At 42.1% G+C, this 23,192-nt stretch overlaps 1 protein-coding gene across 1 annotated transcript in view; it reads right to left on the reverse strand.

Annotated features, from left to right (window-relative positions):
- CMIP (c-Maf inducing protein) overlaps positions 1-23,192 on the reverse strand; it is a gene marked incomplete at its 3' end in the record, with an annotated part of 164,606 nt that overhangs the window by 19,972 nt on the left and 121,442 nt on the right. The window contains exons 4-7 of the mRNA XM_081346806.1: positions 8,166-8,327; positions 7,599-7,640; positions 5,389-5,451; positions 3,522-3,602 (exon numbers count right to left, since the gene is read on the reverse strand). Of these exons, the coding sequence (XP_081202932.1) occupies positions 3,522-3,602; positions 5,389-5,451; positions 7,599-7,640; positions 8,166-8,327 (348 nt within the window). The remainder of the gene's footprint in view (positions 1-3,521; positions 3,603-5,388; positions 5,452-7,598; positions 7,641-8,165; positions 8,328-23,192) is intronic.

Consider the following 23,192-nt stretch of genomic DNA (forward strand, 5'->3'; position numbering starts at 1 on the left):
CGACAAGATCAGTGTCCTAACCCACTGAGCCACCGCGTCCCTCTAGTGTGGAAGAGGGCACAGCTAAATTGCTCGGTACCCAAATGAAGATATTCCCTTTCCTTTTATGTTGTTGGGGGGGGGCACACCACAACATTTGCCCAGTCTAGCAGTGAAGGCATGGGTATTCTAAAAACTGGTATGAAAAAAGTTCAGGAACAGTTTAGACAGACGTTGCAAATGTGACTGGTTCAGAAAGGGAGCGGGCAGTATGGACATAAATGACTGATTGCCCACCGTGATGCCTTTTGCTCCTTTCTTTGTGAAATTCCTCAGTCCGTTGGCCAAACGCTTGTGTACATCATCCCCATGCTTGGCCAGCAAATAGGACTGCACAAACTTGCAAAAGGAATTAAGATGTTTTGGCAGATTTATGCCTCCACTTAGAATGCCATTAGCATAACAAATGTTTGTATGATATCACTAATGGCAGTTCTCCAAATTCATCACGACCAAGAAGATTGAGCCCCTCTGGAGCTGGGACAATGCAAAAGCAGAACATCTGGACATCAGCCGCAAAGAAAATGAAGTTGCTAAGGCAGGCCATAAATCTCTGCTCTGGGTAGTCAAAGCACCCTTGCAGTTAAAGGATCTTCCATGACAGCTCCGACTGATTGTCAATTGTCTTTTGCCTACTACAGGGGTCAGCAACCTGAAACAGTGAAAGAGCCACTCGGAACTGGTTCCCTCACAAAAGGAAAAACTGGGAGCCGCAAAAAAAATGTGTGCACATGCGCGTACATGCGCACATGTGCAGAACAGGGTTTGACTGAAGAGTGGAGCCAAGGTGAGATATGCACCTACCCTGCATATTTGAATTGATTGGTTGAACTTTTTTAGTCCCACTTTTTTTTTTGGACTGCACATGGCAGAGGACTGGGAGCCGCAGGAGACGGCTGAAAGAGCCGCATGCGGCTCCGGAGCCATGGGTTGCAGACCTGTGGCCTACTGGAACTGACACTATTTAAGATGATCCCACATTTGGCTCCCTCTAAGATAGCTTTTCTTTCTTGAATGGCTGTGCAGATTTTTATTTTTTATTTTTTTAAAAAAATTGTACATGTGAAAAATGCCACCAGATTCAATAGGCAGACATATGACCAGCCAAGTGAAAAGTTGCAGACAAAGTGCCAGCCCCCTGGCACAAGCCATTTCATGTTGTAACATCTTGCAAAAATTTGCAAAATCAGCCTGGGTGCTGTTTTTTTTTTTAAAGGGTGTGTGCTACTTGTAAACCAATAGATTTGCTGCAAAGCATAAAGGTGATTGTTTCATCCTAAGGTTTGGGCAACTGATTCAGAGGAAGGTTACTGCCTAATTAAAAAATACTACTCAAGCAATTATCTTAGTTTCAATGGATTAAGATCTCTATTCTACAGGAAAATGGAGACGGACATAAGAATTTAAAATCATTAGGCTACTGAATCCAGTTTTGTTAACACTTGATAGCAATTTTCAGGGGTTTGGGGAAGGAGGGACTGCTCTAATTCATAACATATTCTGGCCTAGCCTACATTGGGGAGGAACAGGCTACAACTCAACCCGGACAAGACTGAATGGCTGTACATACCGGCATCTCAGGAAATTCAGATTATTCCATCCCTTACTATTGGGGGTGAGTTACTACCCCCCGTAGATAAGGCTCGCAATTTGGGTGTCCTCTTAGATTCACAGCTCTCCTTAGAAGACCATATAGGAGCTGTGACTAGAGGGGCCTTCGCCCAGGTTCGTCTGGTGCGCCAGTTGCGACCCTATCTGGACCTGGATGCCTTGCGTACAGTCACTCATGCACTTGTGACCTCTCGTTTAGACTACTGCAATGCTCTCTACATGGGGCTGCCCTTGAGGACCACTCAGAAGCTTCAGCTGGTACAGAATGCAGCCACGCGAGTTCTTTTGGGGGTCTCCCAATACTCCCATGTTACACCTCTGCTCCGTGAGCTGCATTGGCTTCCAGTTGCCTTCCGGGTGAAATTCAAGGTGCTGGTGATGACATACAAAGCCCTACATGGCATGGGTCCGGATTACCTACGGGAGCACCTACTGCCGGCGTCAACTTCTCTCCGTCCTGTACGCTCCCACAGAGAGGGCCTCCTCAGGGTACCACCGGTTAGAGAATGTCGGCTGGTGACCCCCAGGGGGAGAGCATTCTCGGTGGGCGCACCAATCCTTTGGAACCGCTTACCGGCTGAACTACGGATGGCCCCCGACCTTCGCTCCTTCCGGCGTGATCTAAAAACTTATCTATTCGAACAAGCCGGCCTGGTCTGATGGGTTTGGGGTTTTAACATTGTTTTTAACTAACTTACTACATTGGGCACAATCATTTAACTTTAAATCTTGTATCCTGTATTCTTATTTTTATTGCCCTGTACACCGCCCTGAGTCCTTCGAGAGAAGGGCGGTATATAAATCAAATAAATAAATAAAATAAATAAATAAATAAATAAATTTTGCTATGAATCATAATGGGCTTTCGATTTAGCATACAATGCAAATCCAGACTTGGGTGACAAGCCTGTTTGGTCAATTCCTCTCACAACCAATAGATCATCATTCGGTTGATCCCAAAAAAACAGACCCTAGGAAGGAAAAAAGATGCTAGGAAGGGGGGGGGGGGAAAGCGCAGTACATAATTTTTTTCAGCAGCTTTTACAGTCAAATGATGCTCCTTGATTCAACTTCAAGGATAATAGTCAGTAAAGAAGAGCTAAGACCTGCCTTCCTGCACTTGTGAAAATAAATCACAGTGTCTGCTGAAGGAGGGAAGAACATTTCTGTTCTTACCTGTAATGCATAGCCTGTTCTTTTTTCACCAGTATCAAAATGAGGTAAGTTCTACGTATAAGTCTTCCCATTAAATAGTGTCTAGAAAACATTTCAGTCAGAAAGGCAGAAGAGCAGTACATGAGCAGTTACTTAACCATTCCGTGATTCGTTTTTTTGAAAAAGTATGTTATTCCACAGTTGCTTTCTATGTTTTCCATTGTTCACAAAAGACAAAGAGGTAGCCTTTAGGAGGGGGGGGGGGGAAACCACAAACTTTCCCCAATTTTCCCTTTTTAGCTAAACAGGGAGATAGGCTTTCACTGAAGAATGAAACTAAGTGTTTTAGGACCAGAGTGGTATCTCAGTACTCATCGTTAATTGGTTCTGGGAGGCACAATGAGTACCAAAAATGATGACAATTTTTCCCATAAGGTATAATGTAGTGAGTCTCAAGGCAGCCGACAACGACAAGTTCTAGCTTGTCCATTGATTACCAAACAAATGAGGAGTACCGGGGCAGAATGTTTGTGTCAAAATGCGTTGAGTACCAAATTTGATGAGCTTCAATGCAGTTGAGTACCAAGGTACCGCTGTCTCTGCTTCTTTGTTCCATAGATATGTTACATGGACATAAGAGACCACCTAAAATAGCAGCATTGTGAAGATTTTGTGCGGAAAAACTCTGAACCAAGACAACAAAGCAATGGACTCACCATGTTATGTTTTAGGATTCTCTGTACCACTGGAGTGAACACTTCTATAACCACCATGGATCGCGGGCGTTCTCGGCAATGCTGCGTCAAGAGATTATTGTGTTTAAAAAGAGGTGAGAAGAAGCATGATCCACGGCCGCTAATAATTTTAATTCTCCCTGTAAACCACCCTGAGTCCTACGGGAATAGGGCGGTATATAAATTTAAATAATAAATAAATAAATAAATAAATAAATAAATAAATAAATAAATAAATAAATAAATAATCCCAATGTTTCTATTAATCTTAACAAGTTAAAAGGGCATTCCTTTCTAACCATCAGTTATAAGGGCTCTATTCCCCAAATCTACTGGATAGATCTTTGTGAAGGGCTTCAAAAGCGTTTCTCAGTCAGGATCACAGAGGTTATGTCTCATATTGCCCGTTCGTCTTCTTTCTGAAGCTGTCAGGGACTGACGTGGAAACCATCTCTGTCAAAAGCCAGCGAGATCTAAGGCTGAACAATGGTCCACTGAATTACAGCATTTTGCACCCCCAAATTCCCAGTATTAAGATTAGGAATTTTAATAATTGACCTATTTCTTTCAATAGCATTAAAAGGTCCTGGTTATAATTGGAAGCACATCAAAACAGCCATTCTATAACGTTGTTAATAAATACTGCAGCATCCCTCCGTTTGAATTTTTGTCCCAGACAGTTGTTGGCTTGCTTGCTCCTTTATCTCATTATCTCTGTTTCTATCTCTGTATCTTTATCATCTGTATCTTTATCATTTATTATATCTATCTATCATCTATCTATCTATCTATCTATCTATCTATCTATCTATCTATCTATCTATCCAGTGCTTTTTTGTAAAAGAAAAAGGTGCCGGAACTCACACATGTCATACAACCTGCCTTGCCTACCCTACAAGGTTCCATCCAAAAAAGGTGCCGGAACTCCGTTCTGAGCGTTCTATGAGAAAAAAAGCCCTCTATCTATCTATCTATCTATCTATCTATCTATCTATCTATCTATCTATCTATCTATCTATCTATCTATCTATCTATCTATCATCTCTATCTATCATCTCTATCTATCTATCTATCTATCTATCTATCTATCTATCTATCATCTCTATCTATCATCTCTATCTATCTATCTATCTATCTATCTATCTATCTATCTCTATCTATCTATCTATCTATCTATCTATCATCTCTATCTATCATCTCTATCTATCATCTCTATCTATCTATCTATCTATCTATCTATCTATCTATCTATCTATCTATCTATCTATCATCTCTATCTATCATCTCTATCTATCTATCTATCTATCTATCATCTCTATCTATCATCTCTATCTATCATATCTATCTATCTATCTATCTATCTATCTATCTATCTATCTATCTATCTATCTATCTATCTATCTATCTATCTATCTATCTATCACCCACCCACCCACCCAATCAACCAACCAACCCACCATGGTGTTTACAATCCATGCCAATCTTGGAGGACTCTAGTTATGGACAAGCCTTGCTAGGTAGATCAGCAAGAAATCAACTCTGCAGAAAGCTAAAACAACTTTTATTGAGAGGGGTTACAATAACAGCATCTTTTGCTCCGGTAAGGGAGGCATCTGTTTTAGCAGCTTCTGAATGTTATCAAGTTTCTCTGGAGTAAAAAAAAAAAATGTTTTATCCCCTTTTATCTAGATAACAGTTTCTGTGTATTTCTGCCAAGGTTACCTTCCTTGCTCTCTACAAACAAAACCTTAACCTGTTTAAAGAACTGGCACGAAGAAATTTTTGGACGTAGGTTGCAAATTTTTTAAAAAAAACAAAAACAAAAAACAAACAAAGAAATCAGAAATACCTTGCAAAAGAATTCACACAAGTCAGGTGGTGGGTGGTTGTTTTCCAGCAAAGGAGCAAGTGCCTAAAATGATGAAGGGATGATAGTACGTTTATATTAATTTATACTCTGGTAGTTATATCAGAAATAGGTTCTAGATTCTTCTTCCATCTCAAATAAAATGAACAAAAGGTAGGCAAAAAAGTTACTATGGAAGATTAAATAAAAGAGTTCTTTGGAATCCTGAACCACATTTCATTTAACAGGGTTAAATGAAGAAGGTTCAACAGTGGTCACGGTGGCAATTTAACTGTTACTGATGGATGAGGAGCATCCCAGGGGAAAAGTGCAATTATATAGGGAAGAGCTGTGGTTTCTTGCTCTGCTATTTGCTTTCAGAAACAATTATTATTCTTCCCTTTCTGTTTCTCAGTACTCTTATGGTAATAAGGATCTGGTCTTCCCTATCCCAAACACTGGGCAAGATATTACTTAGACATTCTGAAGATCACCTCTTTTTCCACCTCTGATAATGTGGGCTCATCTTTCACCCTTGGTGTAACAGCCCTGTTTGTCAAGCCAGCAAAGTGTTTCCTGATCTAACAAAAACAAAACCAGGAACACGGGAATTTTCCAGGGCAAGTGGAAACTTCTTCCTTTCCAACAAAGCTCTTGTTTTCCAACTCCTAACTTCATCCTTTCTCTGTCCATTGCTAGGCAACCCAAACGCAGTTACATGCTGTAATGGCACTAAGAGTAACAGCGGCCACAGTGGGTGTTAATAAGATTATATCAGTGCTGCTGCTATTGTAAATTATGAAGTATTGTCAAAACAGAAGATTCTTCAGCAAAGGACCATGGTCTAATCTGTCCTGGGGCTAAAGAATTCCAGGTACCAGACTGCAAAAACAGATGTTTTTTTAAGACTGGAAGAGCTTCTGTTAAACCTTTCTCACAATTCTTTTCCAGAGCATCAATTCTTTGGGAACCAAACCACTTGAATATCTTCTCCATTTGAAGAGACAACCAACACACACACAAAAACCACAGGCCTATGTCCAAGCCAAACAGTCAGCATGGATATTCAAGAATGAGTTATCCTGTTAGAAGACTGACTTATTTGACTAATGCTACTCAAGCAGAGATAAAATTCTCTGTTATTAAAACCTCCTGAGAACTGAAAGGAAAATTATTTCCTAATCCACGTGTTGTTGTTGTTCAGTTGATAAGTCATGTCCGATCCCCCCGCAAGGCCCCGTCTTCCGCTTTCTCCCACAGTTTGTCCAAATCCATCCATCCATCTATCCATCCTCTTTCCATAAACTGGCCAAAATCTTTCTTTTAGAAGTTGGAATGGCAAAGCATCTATGGGGCATCTTGTTGAGGCAGCTTACCCTAGCCCAGGGCTATCAAATTCGCAACGTCACGTGATGTGTCGCAATGTATTGCGACTTTTTATCCATTGCTGGCAATGGGGTGGGCATTGTTTCGGCATGACGCATCCGGCCCATGGGCCAGCAGTTTGACACTCCTGCCCTAGCCCAGATAAAGACCTGTTATCCAATTTCTGATCCTGTAAAAGCCCACCAATTCACATTCTAAATCCTATTCTACCCCTTTGGGAAGGCTGAAGGTGGTATGACTTTTGCCAGCTCACAAATTTCAGAGCAAATTTGGCCCGGGGAAGTAGCTGAGTTGAAGGGGATCACTTCAAAAAGGTCAAGATGATCTATATAAATCTTAGGTAGAAAGGTGTTCCAGTGTGGACATACCATGGCAGAGAGATTTGGTTCCTAGATCCACAATTGATGGGACCAGGATCGTGCCAACTGTTCAAACTATATGGGTTCCTTGCAGTGAACAAAATCACTTCCAATATCCCTTTCAATCCTTACATTCTACTAAGTCTTATAGACTCTGAATGTAAATAAATGCTAACAATACAAGCTACGCAACAAATGGGATGTAAAATTTAATTCTTGCAGTTTTCTGAACTTTATTTTTTCTCTCCAAATATTTTAGGGGGGGGAAATGAAAACAATGTTCCCAAACTCCCAAGATGCTGCCCTAAGCTATTTCTTGAGTGTGTATCTCTGGAATGAAACCATGTTAAATCTGTAGTTTTTTAAAAAATGGCAGAGACAAATTGGAGAAAATGAATACCCTAGAGCAGTCACTCAGGGAAGGAAACAGATTATTCCGCCCCCCATAAGAGAGTTTTTGTAACTTACCACAATAATATTTTCATGTTCTTGAGTAGTTAAATTTGTCGCCTGAAAATTGAGGTTACATTGTTATATTTATAAAATTGAGATAACCTTAAGATTACATTTATAAAATTGAAATTGCATTACATTAGCGATTACATTAAGAAATCAATGGCCACTCATTACCATTATCATCAATCTGCATGGGTTTCCAGATCCATCTACTTTGTTCTCCCACAGGGGCCCATTTCCAATCAGCCTGGAGGATCACCCATTAGGCTAACTGATGATGCACCCCCTCAAAAGATCCAGGTGTTGACAAAGAGAACATGGCATGTGACTCTGTTTCCCCCCAGCAACATCTCCTATCTCTTCCAATTCTCCCGGAACCACCAAACCAGTGAACTCAATTGCTGATGATGATTTAGTTGGTTTCCTTCTTGAGAATAATCGTTCACAAGTTCCCATCTACACTCATTCCAAACAAAAGAGCCAGATTCTAATTTAAAAATCTCCTACATTAGGTTTACCGGTTCTTTGGTTAGGATCATGGAAAACAGAAATGAAGAGACATCATTGCCAAAGACGTACCTCTGAAAGCAACTTGGAAACAATTTCTAAAGGAGCTTGATGGATGGATTCATCCTGCAAAGGGGAAGTTAACGCCATGTCCACCAAAGTCCGGATCTCTTTCAGGACCACCTCTAAGCGGCTTGGATTACTGAGCACTTTCTTATACTTGTAGATCTTTTTCTAGGAAAAAACAAACACAGATAGGATATTTACTTAAGGTTTACTTCAAGGTCACATCCAGGTTCTGTCGGCTTTTAGCTCTGAAGGCAGTTTGGGCAACACTTCCAATTTTTAACATTTTTTTTAAAAGGAAATTTTTTGCGTAACATTTCCTTCACTGGGTTTGTAGGAAAACATGTGCAGACAGACCAAATGGAGGAGTGACAATCTGGATAAAGCCTGATGTGGAAACTTGATCTCCATCACTCCTCTTTGTCTTCTTACACTGACTTGTTGAGTTGCTTTGATTTCACCTCAAGAAAACATGCAATTGGCATAATATCCACAAAAAGAAAAAAAATGTTTTCTAAGAAGCAGATCTTTTTAGCACTTGATAGAACATAATTAAATCTGTATATGATTTGACCTGCTGAGTAACCACCTCAAACCATCCCAAAATATTTTTCTATCCATTTTTCCTTCTGCTTTCTATCTTTCTAGATTATGAGCTTGGGGAAAATATTGCCTTATCTTGATATTAATTTGTAAGCCTTTCATTGTAAACAAACAACTATATATACGATTACATGGGAGCATGTCTTTTATATTACCAAACACAATGCCTCTGTCTGTCCATCCATCCAACCATCCATCCATCTATCCATCCAACTATCTATCATCTTGGAGGATATACTGAACATTGCTCATTTTTGTGGATCACTTTTTCAAATACCAAAATACCTAAGTACCCACAATATCTAATAATAAATAAAAGAGAATAACATAAGACTTATCCAGCAAAACCAACAATGTTCAATAGCCTTTGAAAATGCAGTTTTCACCATGGAAGATCGGCGGGCATTTGATCTTTAAAAATTGTTGGACTTCAAAGAGATTGTTTTAAGCTCATTGATACCACTTTTGCACCATGCTACTTAGAATAAAATCATTTGAATGGCAATCCTACACAAATCATCAACAAGAGGATCCAATGTAAAATTCTTGCTGAAAAGCGCACGGCAAAAGACACAACACACTTTTCTGATTTTTATTTTAAGTAAAAAACAAATGTTTTCAAGTCAGAGCAGACTATGTATTTCTGCCTGGCTGAAGAAGTTTAACAGGGAAAAAAAAACACAGTCTTGGTGCTCTCCTGTTATTTAGCCTGCTTGGTTCATCAAATAAAGATTGGACAGCAGGGGAGAGACGCAAAAGAAGTTGAAAATAAACATGAAGCAGATTTCAACAAGCTACAGTAGTTCAAATATCACTTCCCTCATCACATTCCCCGCCATTAATTTACTCCCACCTCAGACTCCACGTGCAAATCCAGCCTCCCGTGTAACCGTAACAGAAGAATCCTGTTAGAACAGTTAGTGATGGTTGATGGCAGACAATGAAAAGAGGCACTCAAAATAACAACAACAGCATCAACAATAGCTTCTTCTTCTTCTTCTTCTTCTTCTTCTTCTTCTTCTTCTTCTTCTTCTTCTTCTTCTTCTTCTTCTTCTTCTTCTTCTTCTTCTTTTTTTTCTTTTTCTTCTTCTTCTTCTTCTTCTTCTTCTTCTTCTTCTTCTTCTTCTTCTTCTTCTTCTTCTTCTTCTTCTTCTTCTTCTTCTTCTTCTTTTTTTCTCCTCCTCCTCCTCCTTCGTCTGTTCCTCCTTCTCTTTGACCTTCACTGAGCTCTATAGCTACAGACTTCTAAGTATATACTTTTCTCAGAAAAAAAATGTGATTGCTACTTTTGGAAGGAGAGAGCTGGAGAGTACGGAACAAAATTGTCTGCCACTAAAGATGGGGCAGGAAAGATTGGATATCTGGAGGATATGCTGTATTTTGAAATCAATCTTCTTCAGAGTTAATTTCTCTTTGGCCTCCCAGTGAATAAAACGGACAAGAAGAATCTCTCTTTCCACCCCACCCCACCTCCTATCTTTCTGACTTCTGCTCCCGGCAGCTGTCGGGGCCAGAAGGATTTAACCTCTTTGCATAATGCACTGTTATCTTCAGGAAATGTAACTGTAAAAATTACAGCCCAGCCCAGAAAGGGGTTGGGAAGATACTCATAAACCTCCAGAGACAAACTGTGGCATACCTTTGATTTGTTCTTGGATGTGATTTTGCACTTCTCAAAAGAAAACAAAGGACCTGACTTCAGTGAAACATTAGTGGGTGGGTGGGAGTGTGGGATGCAGGGAAGGAAGGAAGGAAGGAAGGAAGGAAGGAAGGAAGGAAGGAAGGAAGGAAGGAAGGAAGGAAGGAAGGAATTAACCCACCCACTGCAAGGCTAGGTATCATATCTATTCTATTCATATTATGCAGAATTGAAAGTAGTGAACAGCTATGGTAATGATAATGAAGAAAAGAAAAAAGCTGGAACTTGTTTTTACTGTGACCAGCAAAATAAGATACAGGTGGTTATAACAAAGCATCCATACAGCTATGAATACAGTATATGAATACAGAATTAATAGCATTAACTCTATAAAATCAGTAAAGACTAACTAAATAACTAACGCTAAGAAGAATGTGTTGTCCTAATCATGCAACAAAAACATTAAATTAGGATGTGAATGCTTTGCTACAGTGAAATGACTAAGTAATAAACTAAAATGCAAATTATAAAACAGCTGATGGATGTAAAATACTAGGGTAAATTCTGCTCTTGCAAAATAATCATACAATTATCCCCTTAATCTGTAGTATTCAGAAAGATTACATCAGTTCCATCAAAAAATAAATACCACAGTACAAAGACATCTGGATGACCAGAGTAATTTGCTATTAATGGGGTTAAAGAATGTGCACCAATATCTTGACAAAAGGAACAATATGAAAAAAATAATAAGCAACAGCTTCAATGTTCCATATGGGCAAAGCCAATCATTACAAGGATTTTCTTATACTTCCCTACCAAGGCGATAGAACCACAGAATCATAGGGTTGAAGGGACCTTGGAGGTCTTCCAGTCCAAGCCCCTACCCAAGGCAGGAGATCTTACAGCATTCCGGACGAACGGCTGTCCAATTTTTTTCTTGTAAATCTCCAGCAATGGAGCACCCATAACTCCAAAAGGCAAGCTGTTCCATTGATTAATTGCTCACATTTAAATGTCTCCTTCGTTCCAGCTAGGAACTCTCTTTAATGAGCTTCCACCCGTAACTTCTTGTCCTGCCTTCTTCTGGTGCTTTGGGAGAAGAAGTCAATTCCTTTTTCTCTGTGACAGCCCCTCAAGTACTAGCTTTCCAGAGGACATGCTTGGTGTCTTCCTTTAGCTGCTCAGTCATCATGCCCCCTACCTTGTCAATTAAGGGGGTTATACATTCATTGAGTAGGGACGCGGTGGCTCAGTGGGTTAGGATGCTGAGCTTGTCGATCAGAAGGTCAGCAGTTTGGTGGGTCAAATCCCGAGTGCCGCGTAGCAGAGTGAGCGCCTGTTACTCGTCCCAGCTTCTGCCAACCTAGCAGTTCGAAAGCACGTAAAAATGCAAGTAGAAAAATAGGGACCACTACGGTGGGAAGGTAACAGCGTTCCGTGTGCCTTTGGCGTCTAGTCATGCTGGCCACATGACCACAGAGACGTCCTCGGACAAGCGCTGGCTCTTCGGCTTTGAAACGGAGATGAGCACTGGCCCCTAGAGTTGGAAACGACTAGCATGCATGTGCAGGGGAACCTTTACCTTTATATTCATTGAACAATATAGGAGCCAGGATGTAACCCTGCCTAACTCCTTGATTTATCACGGTTTCTGTACTCTGACGCCCTGAACCACACTTTTATTTTCCCATTGCCATGGAGTGTTTGCAAAAGTAAAAGCAAATATCTATCGGTAGAAGTTTCCTCCAGGTTTTTGCCATAAATCTATTCCTGGAAGTTGAGCGAAAGGGCAATATTTAGCTATCAGAACCACTGAACACCTATACCCCCATGAACAGTTCTACTCTTCTTTACAGCCACCACATTGATGGTCATCTTTCCACCTGAGTTCTTGTAGGAAAAGAGCAGGATGAACTGGAAGGCGAGGTTAAACATGTCATCAGTATGGAGTCACTGCGTTGCCACAAGAGACCCAAGTCCAGCCTCCCTGAATTCCATTGACCTTTATCTAGCACCAATTTAGCATTGACCATTAGTTGACTAGATTCCTGTATAATAATAATAATAAATTCAATGGGATTTACTTTTCAAAGAAAGAAACGTGACATGATCCTTCTAAACTTATTCTAATGACATGACACCGATAAAACTTCTTAGCATTTTATTTGTTATGAATGTTTCACCGTTATATCAAATGGTCTAATTTTTATGCCCTTTCTTATCACAAATTTAAGAACTGAATGAATTTAATATCTCCGTATATAGTAATTATGTAGTTTTTAATTTTATTTTTAATATGGCTGCTTTATTTAAACCACCATAATGTTTCTAAGGGTTTCCCCCCCCCCTTAATTCTATAATCACTACCTTTTTAAAAATTTGTGCTGTATTTTAATTTTTGGAATTCACAATGAATTAAAAAAACAACAACTGATCACAACAATATTTATTAAACCTAGAATCTCCAATACAAGTAATCCTCAATTTACGACCACAATTGAGCCCAAAATTTATCTTACTAAGTGAGACAGTTGTTGAATGAATTTTGCCCCATTTTAAGGCCGTTGTTAGGTGAATCACTGCAGTTATAAAATTAGTAACACAGTTGTTAAGTGAATCTGGCTTCCCCATTCACTTTGCTTGTCAGAAGGTCACAAAAGGTCATCACATGAGACTGCAACCGTCATAAATGTGAGTCACTTGCCAAGCACCTGAATTTTGATCACGTGCAATGATCGTAAGTGTGAACAATGGTCATGTCACTTTTTTCAGTCCTGTTGTAAGAACAGTGACTAAATGAACTGTTGTATGTTAAGGATTACCTGTATTATTGATAACGTAGTGTAGGGGTAGGCAACCTTGGCTCTTTTATGACTCATGGGACTTCAACTCCCAGAATTCCTACTGGCTTAGGAATTCTGGGAGTTGAAGTCCATGAGTCATAAAAGAGCCAAGGTTGCCTATCCCTGACATAGTATGTAGACCTAGTCACGGTGAGGCAGCAGATTAAAGCTGAATAAAACAGGCATGTCTAAACACTGTACATCAACTAGAAATGACGCATGACTGTTTTCCCTTCCTTCCCAACCTCTTATCCAAGGCATGAGCCTCAGTCACTAGAGGATTTCGTGACATCAGCAAAACTCTGACATGATCTCAGCTCGGTGGGTTGGGACTGGAAAGGCACGCAAATGGAAATAACGCTCGCCACTGTGGGATTTGCACTGTCCCTTGTTGAATCAACAGGCGCCTTCCCGAAGGAGCTCCATATCCAACATTGTCTGTTTAGCTGGGTTTTTAATTCCTTTTTTCTGACCCCAAATCCTCTCCACTGGTATTCTCCCATTTCTCCCTGAAGGAAATTGACCCGAGAGACTTCGGCATTTTTTCCATGATTTAAATATAGATATCAAAACGGATCTTTTTTTTCTAGTGGCAAAATCTTAACTCTACTCCCATTCTCAACCATGATAGGATTTCGGCTTAGACCAATTTCCTGACAATGAATTTTTTTTCCCAGATGTGCTGAGGCTAATAAAACATGCTTCAACTTTTCATAGACTGCATCTGGCAGAAAGTGCTGATTTATTGTTGAGCCCAAAGATCAAACTACAGCAGCAGGAGAACATGCCAAGAAATCTGCAAGACGTTCCTTATCAAACTGCTTCATCTATTTTTCTGGAAAGATTTAAAAAGTTTCCCAAAGCTCAATTTTCCAAAAAAATCAACACTGTGCAATGTTGAAGATTTAGTCACTTATTCATAACCATGTACATAAAGATACCCAAAGATGCTTTTTCAGGAGGCAACTGTATTTTCTTTGGGGGTGTTTTTTTGAAGATGTTTTGCTTCTTATCCAAGCATGGTGAGGAATGGAAGGATTTATACTCCTTGCAGACAGCTGGTCATTTGCAATCTTTTAGAGAATCGTTGAGGCCACTTGGAGGTTTGTCTGCGTCCCCAGGGTCACCTGGATAGTGCAAATGGGTGTGGAGCCTTCTTGGAACTGCTGAAAGGACTGTGTTGTGTAATGCAAAAGACCTGTTCTGTACCAGCCTGCTACCGGCCCTGCAGAAAAGGCAGGGACAACCCCTTTTACAAGAAGGCAAGAGGCTGGAATTACGCCTGCCAAATTTATAGCTACAAAAACAAACGGAACAAGACAAACCAAGAAACAGGAGCTTTAAGAAACAGGAACTATCCAAGCGGTTGCCTTCAGCAAACCAGCCCTCCCACACATTCCCCTTATATAGAGTTCAGGGCGTGGCTTCTCTCTGCCTCCTTCCGAGGAGCCCCACTGCCTTCCTCTGTTTACTCCTAATTGACTGCCTCCTGCGTCAGGCGTCCTTGAACAGGGCCAACTGTGGGTCATCTTCATCCACGCTGTCAGGCTCACACAGCTGGGTCTCCATGGTGACCAAGTGGGAGGGGCCTGGCTGAGGGCTCTCATCAGCAAGATCTTCAACCCCCTCAGCAAGGTCTTCAACACCCCCCTCCTCCTCTGAGTCGTCCGACCCAACTGCCGAACCCACAGGCTGACCCTGAATCACAACAAGACCAACTCTCTGCAAAGAATATAAATCCTTCCATTCCCCACCATCCAGTCAGAGCTGAAGAAGCTTCTTGGATGAGAAGCGAAACATCTTCAAAGAAAAACAAGGAAGTCCAGTTGCCTCGTGAAAAAGCATCTTTGGGACAACCATGACCTGGAGGACTGAGAATATCCATAGACATAAAGATACATCTCCTTAAAGAAGCCTTGCTGGGTTTTGCCATGCTTCCAAAGCTCAAACTGGAAACCTCATAAGATCTTTTTGATCTAAACAGAAGCCAGTATACTGCATATATCAACTGCTAATTATTCGACATTTAATTCACTCAACGTAGTTCTTATATTTTTCGTTCAGACTGCAGCACTTGTCCAGTCCTGAACCCAGTTTAATGGGAGAAGCTAAATTCATTTAATGACTAGGTGATTCCCATAACAAGTGCTGGTAACTATGGCAAAAATGTCATAAAATAAGGAGTTGCTCATTTAACTACTGCCTTGCTTAGCAACAGAAATAATTCTCCCAATTGTGATTGTAAGTCAAGGACTATCTACACCAGTGGTCTTCAAACTTGGCAACTTTAAGACTTGTGGACTTCAACTCCCAGAATTCCTCAGCCAGCCACTCATTTACAGCATCGCGAAAAGCGTCTAGAACAATTTTCAGGGCTGCACTAAAGTCTTTGGTGAGTTACGGAGCTGCCAATATGTACCTTCTTTTCCAAAATGTTATGGACGTGCAGGAGAACACAGAATTGTTTCCTATTTTCCCACAATCCAGGTAAAGAGAGAGATTATCCAGAGCCTCCCACTGCATTTCATGACTGAACTGTGAGCCAATTCAGCATGACTCACGATACTTCACTCATTTTGGCGAAGATGTGGCACAGTGTTTTGGCTGTCATCATCCAATCATCCAAGAAAGACCACTGCTCTATGTTCTCTAATCTTCTGTCCTCCAAAGTGGACCAGACATTTCTTAATTCCCATAGCTGTATAGAATAACAGAGTTGGAAGGGATCTTGGAGGTCTTCTAATCCAACATCCTGCCCAAGGAGGAGACCCTATATCATGCTGGACCAATAGGTGCCCAATCTCTTCTTTAAAATCTCTGGAGGGCCCGGGACAGGGGGCATTCCTCTGTTCTGGTCCTATTAGACCTCTCAGCGGCTTTCGATACCATCGACCATGGTATCTTGCTGCGGCGTCTTAGGGGATTGGGAGTGGGAGGCACGGTTTTACAGTGGTTCTCCTCCTATCTCCAGGGACGCTCGCAGTCGGTGTTGGCAGGAGGGCAGAGGTCGACCGCGAGGTCTCTCATTTGTGGAGTTCCTCAGGGGTCGGTCCTCTCGCCTCTCCTGTTCAACATCTATATGAAACCGCTGGGTGAGATCATTCGTGGTTTTGGAGTTGGGTATCATCAGTATGCTGATGATACCCAGCTTTTCTTTTCGACCCCAAACCACCCCAGTGATGCCCTCACCGTGATGTCCCGTTGCCTGGAGGCGGTTCGGGTCTGGATGGGGAGGAACAGACTTCAACTCAACCCCGACAAGACCGAGTGGCTTTGCATACCTTCATCCCGGGTTTATTCGGATATTCCATCTCTTTCTATGGGGGGCGAATTATTACCCCCCGTAGATAGGGCTCGCAACTTGGGAGTCCTCCTGGATTCACGGCTCACTCTGGAAGACCACATAGGAGCTGTGACTAGGGGGGCTTTCGCCCAGGTTCGCCTGGTGCGCCAGTTGCGGCCCTATCTAAGCCGGGATGATCTATGCACAGTCACTCACGCGCTCGTGACCTCTCGACTAGACTACTGCAACGCTCTCTACATGGGGCTGCCCTTGAGGACCACCCGGAAGCTCCAACTGGCACAGAATGCAGCCGCGAGAGTTGTGTTGGGAGTTTCCCGATACTCCCATGTTACACCTCTGCTCCGTGAGCTGCATTGGTTCCCAGTTGTCTTCAGGGTGAGATTCAAGGTACTAGTCATGGTGTTTAAAGCCCTACATGGCAGGGGTCCGGAGTACCTCAGGGAACACCTGCTGCCGGCGTCAACTTCCCTCCGCCCTGTGCGTTCCCACAGAGAGGGCCTCCTCAGGGTGCCACCGGTCAGAGAATGTAGATTGGTGGCCCCCAGGGGGAGGTCTTTCTCTGTGGGCGCCCCGGAGCTATGGAACCAGTTACCGGTTGAGCTCCGGACGGCGCCCGATCTTCGCTCCTTTCGCCGCGATCTGAAAACATACCTGTTCGAACAAGCCGGCCTGGCCTGAGGGGGGATTGGTGGGGTTTTTACTATCACTTTATTGGGGTTTTATTAATGTATTTATTGTTGGGCATGTATTTAATTACTTTTTAATTTTTGTAGCTTTGTGTTTTATTCTTGCCCTGTACACCGCCCTGAGTCCTTCGGGAGAAGGGCGGTATACAAATATTAATAAATTAAATTAAATTAAATAAAATCTCCAGTGATGGAGCACCTACAACTTCTGGAGACAAGCGGTTCCACTGATTAATGGTTCTTCTCACTGTCAGGAAATTTCTCCTTAGTTCTATGTCAGTCCAGCATGTCCTTTAGTTGTGAAATCATGGATGCTGAAGCCCACTTTTTTTTCTGCGAGTTACCAAATTGGGGAAGGCTGGTCTACAAGACTAGGAACAGTCCTCCAAGATTTGACAGGGGGCGTGTATGTCTGATTTTCACCTAAGTCCTTCTACATGCAAACCATCTCCAGGAGAAGAGCCTTTTCTGTTGTGGCCTGGCTCTGTGGAACATTCCACCAGCAGAGAAGAGAACGAAGGGTATCAAAACCTGATGTTGCCAGTTGACTTTGGGCTTCAGGGGATGGAGGTGTTCATCACTGGAGGTGGTTGATGGAAAAACAAGGTCTCTCATCCTCATGCCATGTGTCTCCATGATTCTAGATTTTTTATATAGCTCTTTAAAATTTTAAGTCTTTTTATATTTATTTTTTTACCGCTTGTAAGCTGCCTGGAATCACCTTATTGTGGAAAGAGTCGACATCTACATTGAATAGATAAATAAATAAATAAAATCTCCCCCTCCTTAAAGCTATGGTTCTTTTCTCAGGCTATAGCCCTCAGAACAAAAAACAAACCCCAGATTTCTTGCCCAACAAAGATCTGTGGCTTGTTCCTCAGCTCCACTTACGATGGGTCACTTCATACACCCCTACTCTTAAATCAAGAGTCTCCAGATTTGGTTGTTGAGGTCCACCTGTCTGAAAGTTGCCAAGTTTTAAATCAAAGTGATTTCCCAAAACTAGCAACTTCCATCGCTTTGCAAATCCCACCCAGAATGAATGCTGCTGAATTGAGACTGAAGCCAACTTTCTATAGCTTAGCCTACATTGAATTCCATTTTTATAGATGGTGGTTTGGCACGCACACATTTGCTAGCTGCTACTCCTCGGCTTATAACAGTTCATTTAGTGACACTGAAAAATGGCAATGAAAAAAAGTGAGTTGTGATTGGGTTTTTTTCACACTGACGACCTTGGCGGCATCCCTGGGGGTCACGTGATCTAGATTCAGGCACTTGGCAACTGGCAGGTGTTTATGACAGTTGGAAAGTCCCAAAGTCACGTGATCACCTTTGGCAATCTTCTGACAAACGAATGCAATGGGGAAGCCGGATTCACTTAGCCACCACATTGCTAACTTAACAGCTGCAGTGATCTACTTAACAACAGTGGCAAGAAATGGGCCAAAATTTACTTCCTAACTGATTGGCTTAGCAATCGAATTGTGGGCTCCACCGGGATTGCTTACAGTCCCTTTGAAGGGCGAAGAGGAAGCTCTGGTGACAATGGCCTTATCTGCATGGACTCTGACCCATACATCAGAGGACGAAAAAGGGAGGGGGGGGGGTGTCACGAAACATTCTGGTTGCAAAGAAATTAGGCCTGATCAGCCGGTTGCCCAGGTAACCAGCCTCCGGTCTCAACCACAAGCCTGACCGAGGTACTACAAAACATTAAATGCATATATCCATCATTGCACACACATGCCAAACCATGACTGAGAGCAGAGGTTCTCCTGGGGAGAAAAAAAAAGCGATCCTCCGAAACAGACTCCCGGCACAGGTGTGTGTGTGTGTGTGTGTGTGTGTGTGTGTCCTGAAATCACAAAAGCTCTCCCACCTCAATTCGCTAAACGGCGGCACTGTTCTCTTTGCAGAGAAGCTAGTCCTTCCTTTATTTTTTCCAGAGCAATTTCTAATTTAGCCAAGTCTGATTCCCCATCCGGTAGCTACTACACCCTCCCTCCCCCCCCCCCCCCCCCCGTCTTTGCAAATCGGATTAAAAGGGAATGCAGATTTCCCTTTGGGGTTTTACACTTCAGCTGCAGCCACCATCTTCCTAGCCCCTCCCTGCAAACTCTCTTCTGACGAGCAAGCTCTTCCCAATGCTGAAAAAAAAGATTTCTTTCTTTCTTTCTTTGTTTCTTTTTCAAAGAGAAAAAAGAGAAATCTGTTTACCTACCTATTCTGCTCCCTCTCCTCTGGCCAAAAAAATAAGTAAAAAATAAAATAAAATAAAAAATAATGTGCTATTCGGCTGTAGTTTTTTAGCCTCGCTTCGCCACAAATGGAATGGACGCTTCTCCTCCATCTACCTCCTTGTCATCAGCACAAAGCAAGCAGCAGGCTGGAGAAGAGCCTTTCAGAATACAACTGCCTCTGCTGCTCCCCCAGCATGTTTGGAGGATGGATGAGACGCTCAAATGCAGATCTGTTTCCAAACAGCCCTTTCTGGAGGCTGGGGATGGGTAGGATGCAGGGGGAAGAAAACAAACAAACAAGCTTTGTTTCTCCCTGCTGTGCCGGTGGCTACAATTTCCCAGGGAAGTGACCCATTTCATCCATCATGACTGATGCTGCTTGGAATTAAGGAAGAAACTTGCTAACAGGGAGAACAATTAACCAGTGGAACAGCCTGCCTCCAGAAGTGGTGGGTGTTTCATCACTGGAGGCTGTTAAGAAGAGATTGGGGCAGCTATTTGTCTGGAATGGTATAGATTAGCATCTCCTGTCTGGGCAGGGGGTGGGACTAGAAGACCTCCCAAGTCCCTTCCAACTCTATTCTGAATTTACCTGCGGTAGCAAAGAGTACAGGTAGCCCTCGATTTACCACAGTCCATTTAGTAACCATGTGAAGTTACAACAACATTGAAAAAAGGGACTTATGACCATTTTTTCACACTTATGACCGTTGCAGCATCCCCACGGTCATGTGATTTACATTCGGATGCTTGGCAACTGGCTCAGATTTATGACGGTTGCAGTGTCCCGGGGTCATGTGATCCCCCTTTGCCCTCTTCTGACAAGCAAAGTCAATGGGGAAGCCAGATTCACTTAACAACCATTTTACTAACTTAACAACTGCAGTGATTCACTTCACAAAGGGGATGAGAAAGGTCGTAAAACGGGACAAAACTCACTTCACAAATTTCTCACTTAGCCACATAAATTTGTGGTCGTAAGTTAAGGACTGCCTGTATTATGGTTTGCCCAATCAAGCAGATCTTGATTTACTGACAGGCAGACAGATAAATAGGTCGCAACTTTTTTGCTTTTCACAACTGCTAATTATTTGACATTTAACCGCTGCTTGGTTGCTAAAGCTCAGAGGTGGCATTATTTTTTTTAGGCTCTTATTCTGATACTGGTAGTCCTGGGCTCTTGACCAGTTTATGACCCCAAAATTTCTATTGCCAAGTGAGACATTAGTTAAGTGAGTTTTGCCCCGTTTTACGACCTTTCTTGCCGGAGTTGTTAAGTGAATCACTGCAGTTTTAAGTTACTAACAAGGTTGTTAAGTGAATCTGGCTTCCCCATGGACCCCGGGACGCTGCGACGGTCATAAATACGAGCCAGTTGCCAAGCGTCTGAATTTTGATCACGTGACCATCGGGATGCTGCAACGGTCCTAAGTGTGAAAAATGGTCGTAAGTCACTTTTCCAGTGCTGTACTAACTTCAAACAGTCACTAAATGAACTGTTGTAACTTGAGGACTACCCATACAAACACAATGCATCTTTGAGGTTCCCCTCCCCATTTCAGAAATGACTTATCACTCTGTACAACACATGTGTCTCAGCATCTGAGGGGCATCGTCTCTGGGCCCCTAACAATCTCCTGCCCATCCCCCTTTGTTTGTTAAAAAGAACGTAAGTTTAAGCAAAATTCATAAGCATGCTGCAAAGAAAGTGGTTTTTCTCCAAAATTATCCTAGTTCCTAAAATAATAATAATAATAATAATAATCCACGATTTTGTTACTGTGGGGAAAATAGAAGGAGGAAGGAGAATTAAGTATGTTCACTGCCTTGTATTGTTGGCAAAAATAATAAGGGTGGGATATAAATTAATAGGGACGCAGTGGCTCAGTGGGTTAGGACGCTGAGCTTGTCGATCAGAAGGTCGGCAGTTTGGCGGGTCGAATCCCGAGTGCCGCGTAGCAGAGTGAGCGCCTGTAACTCGTCCCAGCTTCTGCCAACCTAGCAGTTCAAAAGCACGTAAAAATGCAAGTAGAAAAATAGGGACCACTACGGTGGGAAGGTAACAGCGTTCCGTGCGCCTTTGGCGTCTAGTCATGCCGGCCACATGACCATGGAGACGTTCTCGGACAAGCGCTGGCTCTTCGGCTTTGAAACGGAGATGGGCACCGGCCCCTAGAGTTGGAAACGACTAGCACGCATGTGCGGGGGAACCTTTACCTTTACCTTTATAAATTAATATACAGGACTGCAGGAAGGACAGATGGAGGGAGGGGCAAAGAAAGGAAGAGAGGAAAACCAAAAAACCCCACTTAGATTAATATTCTGTGAAGTTGAATATTAGTTGTAAGCTGTACTATCTGCCTAACTCCTATTAAATCAGTCCCATTTACGTCTAACTAGCCAAGTTAGGTTAAGTCAAGCTAGCACTGTGTGTTCCAGTTGACTGGACAATGCAATAATTTCTGAGGCTGACATTTATAGGGTAACAATCAAATGGATGAATAATGGTTTAACCCTGGCATTTCTTCCCATTAAGTCTTGGTGGATTCATCAAGAGATCAAAGGGACCTTGTTGGTGGGAGAAAGCTTCAGAAACTGGGATTCTGCCATTACTTGGAAATGTTAAAATAGTCAATCCACAATTTTAAGGGCTTATGTTCATGCCAAGCTGTTTCATATCTTTTAGTTATAAATTATAGAATAACAGAGTTGACAGGGGCCTTCTAATCCCACCCCCTACTCAGGAAGGAAACCTTATACCATTTCAGACAAACAGTTGTCCAATCTCTTCTTAAAAACTTCCAGTGTTGGAGCACCCACAACTTCTGGAGGCAGGTTGTTCTCTTGGTTAATTGTTCTCACTGTCAGGAAATTTCTCCTTAATTCCAGGTTGCTTCTCTCCTTGATTAGTTTCCATCTGTTGCTTCTTGTCCTGCCCTCAGGTGCTTTGGAGAATAGGTTGTCCCCCTCTTCTTTGTGGCAGCCCCTGAGATACTGGAACACTGCTATCATGTCACCCCTAGTCTTTTCTTCATTAAACTAGACATACCCAATTCCAGCAACTGTTCTTTATATGTTTTAGCCTCCAGTCCCCTAATCATCTTTGCTGCTCTTCTCTGCATTCAGGATGCCAGTATGAAACCATACTATCTGAACATAAGCAAATATTGGGACTCTATGGTCTTCTAATTCATTTTGATGCAACGACAAGAAGAGCATGTACACCAAAAATACTTTTCATAATTTCCTCCAACCTTCAGGAGATATTGTACATTTCTCATTTGGTGCCAGGTGCTGAGAAAGCAAATAATTTTCACTGCTCTGATTCCAGTGGATTGTTTTGGGGAGAAATGAGCATCGTTCCCCTAAGATTATTTCCTTGTGCCAGCGTGACAGTTTCCCACATTTATTTTAGGATAATTTACTTCCAAAATGTGTAGATCATTGTTCAGAAGAAGCTTTCCAGAGCTATTTAAGTATAGATTCTCTTCTTCCTGGCAGGATTCCTACATAAGCCTTGGCATGTAGTTTTCTTGGAACCACAGAATACATGCAAAGCTCTAAAATTACAATTAAAAATAACCAAAACATCATCAAGTCGCTAGTTTTAAAACAAAACATTAAAGACATTCACGTAACGTTAAAGGCTTGGCGCACTGGATGGATAAGAAAATCACTCAACGGGAGAACATCTACAGCTGGGGGCCATCAT

Source organism: Vipera berus, assembly GCF_964194415.1.
Source record: "Vipera berus genome assembly, contig: HAP1_SCAFFOLD_53, whole genome shotgun sequence".
Classification (NCBI taxonomy): domain Eukaryota; kingdom Metazoa; phylum Chordata; class Lepidosauria; order Squamata; family Viperidae; genus Vipera; species Vipera berus.